The sequence below is a fragment of the Hirundo rustica genome, chromosome Z (assembly GCF_015227805.2).
Source record: "Hirundo rustica isolate bHirRus1 chromosome Z, bHirRus1.pri.v3, whole genome shotgun sequence".
NCBI classification, from domain to species: Eukaryota; Metazoa; Chordata; class Aves; order Passeriformes; family Hirundinidae; genus Hirundo; species Hirundo rustica.
In genome coordinates, this window is record NC_053488.1 from 10,178,840 (window position 1) to 10,195,340 (window position 16,501).

At 40.2% G+C, this 16,501-nt stretch overlaps 1 protein-coding gene across 1 annotated transcript in view; it reads right to left on the reverse strand.

Annotated features, from left to right (window-relative positions):
- IPO11 (importin 11) overlaps positions 1-16,131 on the reverse strand; it is an 82,544-nt gene extending 66,413 nt beyond the window's left edge. Inside the window, exons 1-5 of the mRNA XM_040089751.2 lie at positions 16,065-16,131; positions 15,524-15,593; positions 7,635-7,719; positions 7,206-7,349; positions 2,693-2,793 (exon numbers count right to left, since the gene is read on the reverse strand). Coding sequence (XP_039945685.1) covers positions 2,693-2,793; positions 7,206-7,343 — 239 coding nt within the window. The 5' untranslated portion in view covers positions 7,344-7,349; positions 7,635-7,719; positions 15,524-15,593; positions 16,065-16,131. The remainder of the gene's footprint in view (positions 1-2,692; positions 2,794-7,205; positions 7,350-7,634; positions 7,720-15,523; positions 15,594-16,064) is intronic.
- Between the last annotated feature and the right edge of the window lie 370 nt (positions 16,132-16,501).

Below are 16,501 nucleotides of genomic sequence, written 5' to 3' on the forward strand. Positions count from 1 at the left end.
AATACACAAGCTTGTGATAAGCAAAACTGGAAAACGGTGATGAATAATAAAAATAATAAAAAAAAAATCTAAGAAATCAATGTCGTTGCAAGTGTGACAGAGTCCATCAAGGTTTGCCCGAGCTAGGGTGGAGGAATTCACTGTCGAACGGCACGGGTGACATCTGCTGGAGAACAGGGACACCCTCAGCCCCTGAAGGACACACACAGACCGTGGGCACCACTGCCCACAGCCTCCCCCTGCGCCTTGCAAGAAAGCCAGTTCCACTGTTCCAGCTGTAAAAGTTACAGGCGGGCGAGAAGCTAGGGAGAATATGCCTCACTGAGCCAGCTATTTCCCTTCAGCATTGAATTAATTAAAACAACTTAAACTACACATGAACTTCTATACTACGCTGCAGTCATTCACAATTTGCAAGTTCAACACTACTTTGATCTTTCTCTGTGGTTGTGGTATGCAATATACATCCAAATATTTAAAATATTATTTTGGAGCTTCTTTAAAAAAAAAAGACTGATATTTTGGATTTGGATTTCTTGTGAGGACTTATCACACAAGTAAAAACATATTTTCAAATTGCTAACTTGGCACCCAAATAAGAGAACAAAGTCCACAAGAGACAGGATACACAAGTAATTGTCGGTAAAATCAAAAACAGGTCCAATTCTTGAGTTTAAGACAAGACATTTCTGAAAAAATTAAAAACCGCATACAAAATCATCCCATAAGATCAGCTTTTGAGGAGGCTGACAAAAAAATTTTTAAAAAGAGGCCAAATTGTGCCTGAAAAGAGGCTATGACAACCCTAGGCTCTTCCCCACAGCTATATGAAAAGCTGCCTGAAAAAGCAGGAGGCAGGAAGTTCATGGGCTCATCTTCAAAATCACTCTCACTGGAAAATGCGGTTTTAAGCCTGATTTGTACATCAAAATACGCTCTGATGTACTACTATGGACGGAGAGGGGACGGCTGCTGAAGTGAGACACGAGAAGAAAGACAAGATATTTGCAAAGACAACAAAAATGCAGCCTCTACAATGAAGCCTTCAAAAAATCGTGACATTCAAAGCGTGATTGGCTCACAAAATAACGTACAGGGAATTTTGTTTAAGTCAGGATTTCTCAAAATGACCTCAACATATACTAAGAGAAATGTGGTTTGGGTGAGTGCTGACAAAATGTCAAATCTAACAAATTAGAAAGAAAACCAGTTGGACACAGACTAAAAATTTAGTGTGCATTACTCCACTGAGTCCCTAACAGCAGCCAACAATTTTTAAAATTTATTTTATGCTTTAATTGCATTAAACTAGTGGCAGAAGACTTAGAAATGGGGAAAAATGGGGTTGCACTGGAAATTTAATACAGATTTAACCCATGGAATCTTTGAAGCCAAGAAAAAATTATTTTAAAATTATATTTACTTTAAAACTACAGGAAAACTACATTAAAATATTTTTATTTAATTTTTTCTTCAAACAGTAAAATTCTAGTCTTTAGTTCTGCAAGAAATAAACTATGCTTTTTTTACCAGAAATGCTAGAATGTCTAAAAATATTAACAAATTGAAAGCAAAATCCTGTTAACCAGAAATGTGAGATATAGAGATATATATATATATATATATGCGCGCCACCTTTCATGAAAAATATGGTATTTTCCTTTCATACAAAAAAGAACCCAAATGCTTGCGGATATTTTGCAATCATATACTAATTCACACATAGAAATACTCAAGTGCTCTATGCAATAATGAAGGAGTACTACACTGCTTAAAATGTGCTGTGGATACAGAATTTTATAGTTTTTCCCTCTTTTGGTAGGTCTTTGGATTGGCTTACGATGCAAGCCAAAATACATTGAACTATCTTGAACAATAAACAATGAAAATCATACTTTTTTGAACAATAAACAATGAAAAATCATACTTTTTATTGTAAAATTACCTTAGACGTGTGACCCAGAAAAACTATCTAGAATTCCACCTAATACCCTACATCTGACAGTGACAGTCCCACCTATTACTAGCACTTAAGAGAGACTGAACACTTGCAAGCCCTTATGAGTTCTGGAATTGAAGCTCTTTGTGAAATCACACCTGTTTTTAAAGGAAAAATAAGCACTTCAAACAAGAGACTGGGAAGCATATAATTCTACAGGTTAGATATTAAAATGGCACTTTTTGTAATTTTTAAGTAAATTACATGGTGCTCATGGAAAGTACTTATCTTCTTTGTCATGCATTATCAGAACAACAAAGAATGAACACCTGAACTTTTAGTACGATAACTACTGCCTCTTTCCCATGTACACACTCAATACAAATCAGCTCAAGCAAAATGAAATGTCTCTCTCACTCTCCAAGAGACTGCCTTTCACTTCTGCCACTATCAGCAAATCCAGGCGTTAATGTTGTAACACTTAACTGCATCACTTCAAAACCTATTATCTACGAAACAGCCTTCTAATTCAGTTCTCAAAAGTAAATCATGAACAGAGTCATAAGAAGCAATATAAAGACATGTTTGAAGTTGTCAGTTTGAAGCAGACAAGTTTGAAGCATGTTTGAAGTTGTCAGTTTCACCACAAATTCTAAAGTAACTTTTATGAACTAAGGATCTGCTGGTTTTCCAGTCTGGCAACCATAACAAAGCCAACTCTAAAATGGTTAAATGGAAGAACTCAAAACTTACTGTGGTGCGACACGTCTCCAGTACCGATCAATTCCATTTTTAAAGTACAGCACAGCTAGCCATCTTACATTCACATCCAGGCTATGATTTGTAAAGATATTCTGTTTACAAAAAAAAAAAAAAAGAAGTCAAAAACTGCTCAAGACACCACAAGCAAGACAGAAATTGTGTCAACACATGCCCGGGTTTACATAGAAATACCTCTGTGATATGTGTGTACATAAAAAGCCTTAATCATCACTTGACAGAAATGTGAAAACACTGTGCTAAACATACATTTTTAGAGATGAAAAAACGTTTATCATTAGCCCAAATTCTGATTTATTTTAAAAAAAATATATATAAGGCAAATGTATTGTTAATCTTACTAGATTAACAATACTAGAATTACTAGAATCCAACAATTTTTATATTCTTTAATGATACAGCTCTCAGAAGTTTGTGCCACTGCAGAATACAAGACAATTCCTTATTCTAGTCAGAATCCAGTCTTCAGGCTATTTATTCATTATGTTGTCATATGCCAAGAACTATCGTTTCTACCAATACCGCTTGTAAAACAGCGACCTGGTAGGTCTGAAATTCTCAAATTCAACCATGCTTATCCTAGGAAACTAGTTTCTACCAATAAAAAGCTATATATCTATAGATACATACATACATATGTGTATGTACACACAGACAAGCACAGATGATTTATTTTGAACGGTAAAGTTGTAAAATTAACCAACCAAGAGAAACTAAAATAAAGGCAAGCTATTGAATCTCAGCATGGGTACTTTTTGCAGTGCATTATTTGGGTTTATATTGCATTTCATTTTTATATTGGGTTTTGTAATGGTTTCTTCTGTACCATCACATATCACGAGGTTTGTCCCTGCTCCTCCTCCCTGCCCATCCTCCCATACTGGAACATAACCCAACTCTGTTCCACTCCCACCTTGTCCCTGATTGGGTAGTGGATTGTCCCTGCCTCTGTGCCCTGCCCCCTGGGTAAAAGCCCTGGGAGAAAGTGGAAAAATCTCCCTTGCTCTTGGGATGGGGACAGGGACAGGAACTGGACTGGGCTCCTGACCCTGCGGGGGCAGGAGCAGAGACTGAATAAAGCGGTGATTCCCCCTGGACCAAGGACAGACTCTTTCCTTTTGTCATCAACAGATGCCTGCTCTCTCTAAAGGAAAAGGTTTGTAGCTTCTCTGGGACGTTTTGGGACCCTGAAGGGAAAATTCCTTCTGGTGCGGTTTCTCTCTCAAGCTAGCCCAGGCAAAAATGGAGAACGGGGGAGAGAGAGAAACTTCAGGTACTACTCTGAATGGCAGCTCTCTGCACGTTTTTTACTGCATCAGATGGATCCTTCTCAAGGGGTGAGACATCATTGCTCCCTCCTTTGAAGAGCAAGCATGTGTGAGCTAAGTGTTCTTACTATACAGCACACAGCAGAAAGAGTGCACCGCTTGTATTCATTGCTTTTAGAAATCCAGTATGAAGGGACCTGAAAAATGCAGGGATTCTGGTCAAAAGCATCTGCTACTTTTGGACACCATGCCTGCAAACCTGTAAACAAACCTTTCAAATAACTCAACTGTAGAAACCTAGGACCTCATTTTCAATATGGATCCAAAACCTAACTTTTTCTCAGAATCTATTTCTATTAATGGGAACATCTTTCTAGAGGTAATAGCCAGCACCCCTCCCCCCCCCAAAAAAAACCCTAACACACTCCAATCACTAGAAAGTAAACAGACTTACATGCCAACAATGATACCGACTTCAAAACTAGCAGGCTGTAGAAAAGTATCAGAAAGGTGGTAGCCCACCAATAAATACACATAACATAAAAATGATCCATATGTACTATGGCCTCCTTCCTCAAAGCTCATTTAGGAAGACAGACTGAATCTCTACAAGACTTGACCTTTCCCAAATGCAACTTAAGCATATTAAAATACAAACAGGTAACTTTAAACACCACTTCCATATCATAAAAAAAAAAAAAAATTCAAAATAAATAAACATGGAAAACGTAAACTATTTGTACTGAAACTTCCACTGATCTTACGAACAATTATTCCTCTCCTTGCTAAAATATTTAGCAGAAGCAAAACCTCCACACATAAAAAACACCTTAAAACTAGACCAGGCCTAGATAAAAAATAATAAAAAAAGACCAAAGAATCTACACAAAAATAAGTAAAACTTGTCTTTATACTGTGTATCTTCATAGGAACTTCCTAAAACATGAAGTATTTAATGTAACAGTAATGCTGTCATAGAAATAACAGGAATTAAGCTAACATACAAACTGATATAACTGATATTCTTTTCAAAACCACCCAATCTATCGCTGAAACAAAAGAGATATGTAATACCTTCAAAAGAGAAACACAGAAAACTAATTATAACAACTCCGCTAGGAACTAAAAATGTAGGATCAAGGATGCATGTCCCACACTTCTGTATGATCTCCTCTACTCTGATTGTCCCAGAAGCAAGTGTATCTTCCAGTAATTGTGTTACCTGCCACATCCCAGCGATATCGGCTGTCTTCCCCACTCTCCATTTACATTTACCTGTTACCCAGCACCCTTTTCTGCTCCATCAAGAAGGTGCCAACTATTTTCCCTCTCAGACAGCCTATCTGTAATGACCGTGTTAAACAAAGAAGTAGACACTTTACTTGTTTAGTCTGGAAGACTACGTTGATATTTCATACTTAAAGAAAGACTGATGTGGCCCCAACAAATCCACCTAGCCATGTAGAAGGAATTATCAGCATTTGATCCTCTTTGATAAGCATCTAAACCCCTGAATTTTTAGCCCTTATATTTAAAATTAACTCTCATCTGTTCCAGTTACACTTGTGAGTGCTCAACTTGTCTACATCTTGAGGTGTAAGGTCTCAAAGCAAACATCCAGAGAAAAAAAAGTCACTACTCAGCAGCAATTTCTACTGTTTTCTATCAAGATCATTTACCACAGAGCTACGCTATGGCAAAGGCAGTGCATAAAAGGAAATAAGACAGCTTCAAGTATCGTCTTCTACTCCTTTCCCTAAATCTTCAGGCTTGCCTTCAACTTTCCAAACAAATGAGAGGTCTACAAAGAACAGAACAGATATTTGTAGTAAAAACATTTTACTTATGTTTTTAAGACTATTACAAGCATGCATAAATATCTGAGAATTTTCAAGTGTCTTTGCTGAAATAGATTTATTTCCTTTTTTACTGTGTTGTCATCACTTTGACGACACTAATGCATCCATTTTACCAATGGTCATAAGTACTTTCAGGAGTATTCACTTCCCCCATTCCAGGATCTTACTACCACAGCCAGGTCAGCTAATCTCCCTGTGAGTCTCCCTCCACTAACATGAAAGCAGACCCAGAGAGGTATCACACAATGCAAGGGAAAGCATGAGAGAACTTCAATTAAAATGTTCATGAAGTATCACCCCCACAAAAACGAAAAGGTTATTACTGCCTTGGTATATAAAAGGGTCCCTTCCTCTTGAGGTCGTAAAGGAAATTCTTTTACAAGGGCTCTCTTGGCCTGCTACTGTCAGAGTCCAGGGCATTCCTTTGGTCGTCCTGGAAGGTCTGAAGACCTGGACAGGGGGGTCTGGGAGCCTGGCACAGAGCCCAGGGAGACACTGGCTTTGATCCCAGCCCATGGGAAAGGCTTCCTACACTGCAAGATGAATTACAGGCCACAAGGGTGTGAAAGATAGTAGTTTAGCTTATCACAGGGTGAAAAATCGTAGTTTTGGGTTCTTTAGTATGGAAGTGGATGGGAGCAAGATGGAGGATTTTGGGCATTGTCCCATGCTTCTTCCTTCTTCTTCATTCACTCCATTTTCTGTAGTAATGGTGGCACAAAGTAATTTAAGGAGATTGGGTCAGAATAGAGGTGACTTGTTTAGTATAAGTGGTAGGTATTGGCAAATAACGATAAATAAAGAACATGTAACAATTAGTGTAAGAGGCAGCGACAGCCCAGTGCGGGGGGAGTCATCAGATGCCCGAGCAGCTGCACAGATCTTAGCTGGGCACACAAAGATTTGCAAGGTAAGAAATAATGAACAAATGGTGCAGCCTTGAGAAATCAGAACCTGAAGACTCCATCTCCTTCTTGCGTCTGGCTCAGGGCTTTTCAGAAGGCAAAGGACTCCAAAATCACCAGAATCTCGGGAGAAACACCCAAGATTCTACCACCTACAATTCACAACAGGGCAGTAAAAGATTTAGCACTACAACAGAGCTAGTCGTAATCCAGCTAGAGGCTGGATTTCCACCTTCTGAACGGCTAGGAAGAGAGCTGACTTTGAGACAGGGGTGACAGTACCTATCATTGTCATATCCCACCTACCACCTTCTTCAGCATAAGGATTCTAGTGGATAGACCATGACAACTCCGGGCTTCTCTCAGCCAGAGGTCATGGTTCAACTGTATGCTAGAGATCAGTACTCAAAATTATTCAGAGTTTGCTTAATAGCACTTTTCCACTGTATCTTACCAACAAGACTGAATAAAAACCTGGCTGTGTCTCCCACTGCTTCAGCTGTTCCTCAGCTGGCTTCAGCACTGCAGTATCTTGGCTAGTAGCCTGTGTCAAGACTTGCAAAACAACAGTGCTAGCACTGTTGAGATCCATGAAAATCTGAAAACATTAAAAAGGAGAAAAAACACTTAAGGAGAAAAAAAATAGCAAATATAGACAGGTATTTTCCATTCATATTATCCAAACACCCCACACTCATTTTTCATTATACTACAATGAGTAAAGATAGCATGACACCCACTCACAGGCAGTTTTGGTACAGTGATAGAATTATTTGCTTTCAGAAATCTCTCAGCAGAAAGAGCAAGCATTAAATCTATCATTAACAGCATATTTGCTAGATTTGAGGAACTGCATGAAATATTTTGATTGCAAAACACTTACCTCTCTTGTGAAGCACAGCAGCTAAGAGCAAAACTGCAACTAGAGATGATTATTCAGCTGTAACTGGAGTAAACCATGAGGTTGTCTGAAAGAGGCAAAGATGCAGATTATTAACATTTTTTAATTTTATTTTCCTTCAAGAGAGAAAATGACACATTCATACAGTTAAATTCTATAACTCAAATCCATCAAAACAGTTCATATTAAAAAAGAAAGCATTAAGTCTCACAATTATATAAAACAGAATTTTCCTCAATATATTTGGTTTCCTTAGTATTTAGCACACAAATGCTAAATGCATAACCAGCTGAACTATGAATGTATTGTCAAATTTCCAATGTAAATACAACCTTATGGAGCCATGTACTCTATGAAGGCAAAACAAAACACGGCCCTCCAGATGACAGAGATCACATTTATAATGACCACACAAACAACATTACAAGAAGAAAAAAACACATATATGAAAACCTGTGAAGTCTGTTTTCTGCTTATTAAAAAAAGATTGGTTAAAGCCCAAGTCAACTTCTAGTAACACATACAACAGTTAAATATTCATACACTTAGGTTTGTAAATAAACAACAAATAACAGTTTCTCTTCAAAGAAGAGAGAGGAGGAGGTTCATGTGGGGCATCGGGAGGAATTTCTTCACAGAAAGATTGTTAAGCATTGGAATGGGATGCCCAGAGAAGGCACAGAGTTGTCATCCCTGGAGTTGGTCAAATGACTGGAATTAGTGCATTTAGCACATAATTTGGCATTTAATGCAGTGGTGTAGCTGACATGGTGATTTCCAGCTGTAATGACTCTGATTTGCTTCTGTTTAATGGGAAAAAAGGTTTATTTTTCCACCCTCAGGAAAAAAATCAAGATTAAAATTGTTGTGGTAATGGTAAGCAAGTGGGAAAACGAAATTTATTCTGACATTGGCTTAAATTTTTGATTTTTTTCAGAAAAGTCACCTTAACAGCAAAACTAGCCACAATACTGATGACCTTTTATACCAGTAATAGCACTGCACAACTGAAAAAAAAAAAAAAATTTACACCCTTAAAAACAAAAGTTCTTCATCTCCAAATCTCCAATCCTCAACAAAAGCTGACAAAAATTTGAAGGTCCTAAGGTCAAAGAAAAGCTACTTTCAAACCCATGAAACAAAATTACATCTCACTTTACAGCAGTAATTGAACAGGTGACTCCATCTCTGCTTTGCACTTCCCATGTGAAGAATCTTCCCATCTTTGTGCTTTAACCAGCTGTGCACAAGGTAGCAGAAGGGGGGTTACCAACAGGGGTGTCTTCTGTGAAAAGCTGCAAGAAGCTTTCCCATGTGTGACAGGGGCAGTGCCAGGGGGCTCCAAGACACACCTGCCACTGGCCAAGGCTGAACCCACCAGCAACAGCGGTAGCACCCCCAGGATAACATATTTAAGAAGGGGGAAGAAAAACCTGATGGCTTTTGCTTCTAATGGAAATTCATATACTTCATCTAGAACAGTTCTCATTAGAAGACATACTTATTTAACTTAGCAAAATGCAAGCACGAAAAACAGGTTACTTTTTTTTTTCAGTTTCTTAGTTCAGAACAATTAGCTGGTAGTTCTAAATACAACAAAAAAATCCACAAAAATCAAAGTGAAATATTTGCCTTTTTTTAAAATAATGTTTCTCATTCTCGAAAAGGTTTGTATTTCCGTATAAAAACTGGAGCTACTGTTTGAGCTACTGCTCAAAAAAAAACTGCATGAAAAATCAAACTAAGCTTAGTGGGTCAGAACAAAAATTTATTTAACCCAATGTTCTTTCTCTGTCAAAACCACAGCAGATACCCACATCAGCACATTTCTAAATAATGCTGGTCCGTCATCCATAAAACTCTGGTTCAAGGATTTTCTATTAAGAGGCAGGGAATTTAACAGCCCTCAAGATTTAGTCTCCAATGAATCTGCAGAGCAGCTTCTTGATCTCATGTAAAGAACAGTCCTCACACAATATTGGATGAGGCTGTCACAAGCCAAAAAGCAAAAATGAATTAAAATATAATAATCTCCCTTGAAGATGGGTCAACTTTTTGATAAGGTTTATAAATACTGTAAAAAATTTAAGGAAGTGTTATATTCTGCGTGATTTCAATAGCAAAAAATTAACTGGAATTAAATTAATACATCTATTAAATGTAGAGCAAATACAAATGGCAAAGATGCAAAAAAGCTGTCTATTGCTACTACCTTTTAAAAATTCCTCTGAACAGTTTCTGTTTTCTTCTAGTAAGTGACTAGTCTTACTTATATTAATTTCTACTTAAAAAAAAAAAACCCAAACAGAAAGAAAATAAAAAGAAATAAAAAATTTTCAACAACAAGAATCAATCCTTACCACATAAAACTCAAATGTGCAGTTTAAGTTAGCTACAAATAAGTTAAGCTAAAACAAAGAGCTACAGTCACCAAAATAAATTGTAAAACCCTCTCCTTCTCCCTGAACCCCTTAAATACCCAAAGATGAAAGAAGCAGGAAAAATGCAGGTTTTGGGTTGGATTAAGTTTTCCAATCATTTTCATACCACATTGCTAGACAGGTAAATGTGCTAGGTATAAAAAGGCAGACAGAACAGCAAGCCATCTTTATTTCATACTCTTGTCAAAATGTAATATAAGCTTAGAACAAACTTACAAATTGTGACTGAGCCACAACTGCCCACCAAAAGGCAAAAAGGGTGGGATGCTGGGGGCACACACAACAAAAAAACCCAAACAAGCCAAAAAGTCAAGCCATCTAAGCACACTGTCCCACAGAGGACACTGCAGGATCATGGAGGAACATGTGACTTCCAACAGTGTCAAGCCATTACAGGCTCAAGTCCTAGCATACAATTTCAACTCTGACAAAGTTAGAGTCCCTACCTTCCCTTCTCACCAACAAGATTTCTATGGGGAACTTATTCTCTGCATGCCCCTTGTAAAGACAATTTACTCAGGGAGGGCACCAGCTCCTATCTTAGTGGAATCTGCTCAAAATACAGTTTTAATTACTGCCATTACAGACGCTCATGTGTAAGTTATTCCTGCAGACAGACACAGCTGTACTTGGGGAGTTTTAACCCAGATCTCTCCCAGTCTTAGTTTGTTGTGATGCTTTCACACTGCCCTCTTTTTTTTTTTTTTTTTTCTTTTTTGATTGATGAACCAAGGCTCCTCAGACCCTAATATACACAGTGGATATACAGATGCTCTTAACCACACAGAACTGCAAAGGCTACGAACATTGGCTCTAATACTATGGGATAAAGGCAATCTTCACCTCTTACATAATCCGACTTCACTGTTGCATGGGAAAGGCAAAAAGGGACACAGGCTACCCCAGAGATTGATTAAATCACAGGGACAAGGACTTTCTTCATAGCTCATGAGACTTCTACAGCTTTACTCACTGCTGAGCTTTTTCTACAAGACTGTTCTAGAGATGAAACTCAGGAGGTGAGTATTAAATATTGTCTTTTGGGTACTTTCAGAAACATGAGGCACATGTAGAAATTTTGGCAGTCTGTCAACCTGATAAGCAACACATTCCTAAAAGGAAGGCAAGGTCTCCATTTGTGTCACAACAGCCAGAATTTCCAGGTTTGATTGCTGAGTAAGGGTGTAATTTCCCTTTCTTACTTACTAGTGACAGTCTGTGCCTTCACATTAAACACTGAGCAGCATCAGGAATGGTGTGTTGCTTTCTCCTGCTTTTCTGCGGTCCACACCCATTGCTATCACTACCAAACTGCACACAAACATTTTGCAAGAAGGGAAAGAAATCCCTTTCACTTAAAAGTGTTCAATGCTGTCAACGGCAAGCCCAAGCATGACTCTTACTGCCATGCCAGAATTCTGTCTTGCAAAAGGAAAAAGAGACTATTTGTGCCCCACAAGAAAAAGCTGCTCTCCAAGATCCCACTGGATATGACAATACTGAACTTGACAATAGCATATTCTCAATTCTCAGCTGGCAGGAAAAAAAAGCAAGTGCAGTTACATCTAGAATAAAGACAACACATCAAATGCCACCCCTTAGCACATGGGGTTAGTGTCTTCAGAGACCACAAATACCAACATCAGTTCCTCATCGTTGCGTCTGGTTGTGTCCCCGCTCCGGGTGGGAGCTGACCCCCAGCTAGCTCGGGTCAACACAGACACAAAGTTTCCAGTTCGTTTTGGCTTCTCGGCTTAGCAGCTGGACCCAAAGGTGATAGTCAACAGCAGCAGAAGAGAAAAGGCTGGCTCTCAGCTTAGCAGGTTAAAGGATGTTTATTAGCAGAGATCTCCAAGCTCCGAGGCGAGCGGCTCGGAGGTTCCAGGCTGAGAACCCAGCAGCTGAGAGCTTCCAGGCTGAGAACCCGGCGGCTGAGAGCTTCCAGGCTGAGAACCCAGTGGCTGAGAGAGCTTCCTCCTCCCTCCTACCCCCTATAAGCGGGGGAGGGTCCCAGGGAGGATACAAAAAGACAACATATCAGGGGTTTCAGGGGGTAACAAGGTGTGCCCACCCCCAAGCTTCAGACCACTAAAATCCAGAGCCAAAGGAATTTCCCCCAGGCTACCTATCACCTGAAGCCCTCTCCCGGAGATTTCACAATCGGGGAGGGACCCCGGGAGTGACAGACAATCTGCCCCAGAGAAGGGGGTTGGGGCAGAAGGGATGTTACATATCATGTGAGGTATGGGATGATTGACACAAAATACCTTATTATACAGACAACACAAAAGGGATACAGAATTGGGGATACAGTGAAACGAACCATAACATAAACTTCTTACAAAAAACTAATAAAACAGTTCTGCACCACCACACATCGTTATCACCCAGTGTCCTGTACTTCCATTCCCACTTTCAAACTCCTTCATCATCTTTAAGTAGCAAAAATCCAAGTCTCGCTTCTGTTCTATTCTTTACTCTATAATTCCCTTGCTATGGGAGTATCTACAAACACATTTTACCTTTCAAGACTATTCCAAGTATCTTAAACGCTCTAGCTCTATACTAGACATACCAGTTTAATGATTTTCCTGAACAGAAAATGCTTCCAATATAGACAAAAGGCATCTAGGTACTTTTCCCATCACACTAAAATCCTAATTTTTAAATCACATCAGCTATAAAAAGAAATTGGTGACTGGTAAACATCTGAAGTGGTACAAAATGAAGGATTCATTACTACACACATCCTTACTTCACTTTCTCCGAGAGAATGCAGTGTAACAACTCTGTCATATCCAGACAATTAATTCTGAGAATTTTTGTTCTCTTTTGTTAAGAATTCGATTAATTCTTTCCCACTGTAAGAAGGCACAAGAATAAATTCAGTTAAGATTTTATGAAATGAGAAGACAAGCCACAAACCTATGACACAAAATAGAGTGTGCTCTCACTGATCATAGTGCAAATACATTCTGGATTACTTCACGAGCACAAGTGGCCCTGTGGATGTAGTTATCGTTCTTAACATGTCTCTGTGCCTGAGACAGCCTCTAGGACATCACTTCCAGTTTGGTTCTCATAGTACTCCCTTTCCTCAGCTCAAGAAGCAACAAACTGGAGAGAGGCCAGAGCTACTAGAGAGTCTGTTGTCAAAACCAAATCATCTGTGAAGAGAGTTTGAGGACTTGCTTAAGACAGTGGAACCTAAGGAAGACTTTGAAGACACTTAAAACTTTAACTCCCTGAAGAGTGCTAACAAAGAGGACTTGCTGCTTCTTATCAGCAGACTGTACAACTAATGAACAACTACAAAGTTACACCCTGCAGCTCAGAAGGTACAAGTAGAAACTTAGGACTGCCTTTTACAGCACATTTGCTTCAAGGAAAACAGGAAAAACAAAGTTTCCATGCTGAAAAGCCACAAGAACTCCTGAAATAAGTAACACAAATGCTGGTGTTCAGTCATATAGATATGATACATTAGCAAGGATACTATCACCTTCAGGAAGTGTCAGTAGTTACAGTGATGTCTTTCCAGCCTTCTGCAAACTTTTCCATGAATCTCTTTTCTAGCATTGCAGAATTGATTGTCAATCAAGTCACATGCTAGTAGTCCTACTAAGGAATGCACCCAAAAGAACTAAAACTCTCCTGGTTATTGAAGGTACTAGTTAAACTCAGTAGTAACTACAGCAATCACCAAAACAAACACAACTACTAACTTTAAGCATTACTAAGATTTTTCAAAACATATTAATTTTTCTTTATGCAATTGAACGAAGCTATCTATAGTTTGCCCAATTTAAGCCACAGTAAAGAAGTCAAATAAAAATATCTGAGCAGGAAAGAGTCCTGCTCCTCCAGGAGTAGAATCTCCAAAATTTCATCTTTACAAAAATTTAACACTGAAACTAAAACCTAGGTCTGAAAAAAGCATGCAGAAGACACGAAGGATACAAGAACTAAGAACAATGAGGACTACAGAAATAAAGGACAGCAACAAACAAGGCTGATAACAACGTTAAGGAAAGTAAATCAGATTATATTAGAAACTTGTATGAGAAGAATAACCTTTCACATTAAACAGAAACCACCAAAGTGACCAAAAATTCCCAACAGAAAAAACAGGGAGTAAAGAAATGAGTGAGACAATTCCAAGGATTAACTCAAAAAATTACGCTGTTACAGGGTTCAGTACTGATGACATAGGAAAAGCCAAATGGATACAGAGACAATGTAATAATACTTTTAACATTAAATAGTAAATTTCTAGGATGACTGATGCCTTAAGTTTTAGCTTTCATGTTTTTCAGATTCTGTGCTGCCTAGGGATGTAGTTCAGAGCCTCATATGGCGTCAGTCAGCCCTCTTCACAGAGTGGGCAGACAAAACAAATCCTTATCCTGCTGAAGACCAAGGACAACTTGGAGCCCAGCAGCATAAACAATGGTGGACTGAAGAGCGAAAACAAGACAGATGAGACCTCACAACCTAAAGCTGTAATTGGACAATTAAGCCCCAGCACACAAATGGACCAAAACTTACAAAAGTGTAAGACCTTGTGACCTGTCAGCCATTTTGTGACCATACTTAGTCCACCCTGGGTGTAGCCCTGATCAGGCTCTTGTACTGTCCAAGTTGTACCCTTTAAGGCCTTTCAAAAATATCTACTTTATTCTCTAGCTCTGTCCAGTCTCTGTTCCAGGTCAGCCTTCCCGAGGCATCATGACCAATACTACAAGGTCAATCTCATTCCTTTGACTTCCTCCTAATTTACCCAGTATAATGGATTTTCAAGAAGACCGGACAGACCGCTTAAGAACAAACTAGTGCCAAACTGCTGAGACGGAAATTCAAGTTTCAGTCAGCTCTCATGCTCTGGAACAAATTTAGATCCTTTCGTTTTAACTTAATAATTTAACTTATTTATATTATTAACTGCAATTTAACACAATTCATTTAACGACAACAAATCCCACTTCTGAGATACAGTTTTGAAATGTTATATGCAAAGCAAGGGTAACAAAAACCTTTATAATTTATACACATGATAGTAAATGTCCTTGATGAGAACAACACAATGAAAGAATGAGCAAAGGAAAACAGAAAACAGTGACAAATTTCATGTTGCCATGAAGTTTCAAGAAACCAAACTCCATAAGGAACATGCCATTTGCAAAAGCTCAGGTATACCTTATGTACTATGAATATAATTTGAATTTGGCTGTGTTTTGCTGATGTGCTCTGTGGGCTAATTTAAAAACCATGTCAAATATATTACAGAAATGAATTCATGTATGAGACATGGGAAGCAAGGCACATGGAAACGTAAGAGAGAAGCAGCATCACTATTGCACTTAGGGTCTTGTTCTTGTATTCTACACACGCTGCTGTCTTCTGCAGTAACAAACTGGAGAAATAACTCACCACTGCTGCACTGAGCCTGTCTCTGATTAAGGGAAGACTCTGCTCTGAAGAAAAACTGTTGCTCTTCAGCCTGCAGAAAGAAAACAACCATCTAGAATAAAGGCCAGTATGCACACCTTCACGCACAAAACAAGTTCTGTCAGGTTAACACCTCATCTCCCTCCCATGCCTTCCCAATAATTCTATCCTGACTAAAAACTGATTCAAGGAAAGAGCGGGAAACTGTTCCCTGGAATTAGGTAACAGTTATTTCCTTCCATCTCCAAGCAGGCCCTTTGCAGCTGCCAGTATAATAGGCAAGGAAGGCCCCGCTGCCTGAGCCCCGCGGGCGGTGCCCCGGATCCGGCACCCCGGAGCGGGCACTCCACGCCGGAGCCGCGCCGGCTCGGGCAGCGCAAACGGGGGCACAGCCGGCGGAGCAGCAGCCGAAGCGATGGCGCAGGAGCCAGCCCCAGGAATCCGTGCCGCGAGCGCTGCCTGGCCAGAAGCCGCCGGCGCCTTTCCCCCCCCTCTCCCCGTCCCCTCCCGGCCTCCCACGAACCGGGAGCAGGGAATGCCGCGGCGGCACCACCGCCTCCCCGGCGCGCGGCCCTGACGTCACTGCCGCGCGACCCCAGAGCGGAGCCCGCGCCGCTTCGCCGGCAAAGGCGGGGCGGGGGCGGGGCCCGCCGCGGCGGGGGCGCGCACAGGAGCGCGCTGCCCGTGACGTCAGGCGGCGGCGGCGGCGGCGCGCACACGGGCGCGACGGAAGCGTGGCGGGCGCGGGGAGTTCCGCTGCGCTCCGCTGATCTGCTCCGGGACAGTCCTGGGCGGCTGCAGCGCCGCGGCGGACATGCGTGGTGTTTGTGTCAGAATGTAACGCTAAAAATATATACATGAGAAAGTAAAGCAAAAAATGCAGAAAGTATATTTATTGGTGTGCCAGCGCCTGGGAATGACGGCATCGGCGCCGCGACTCCGGGCCATGGGCGGATAGGC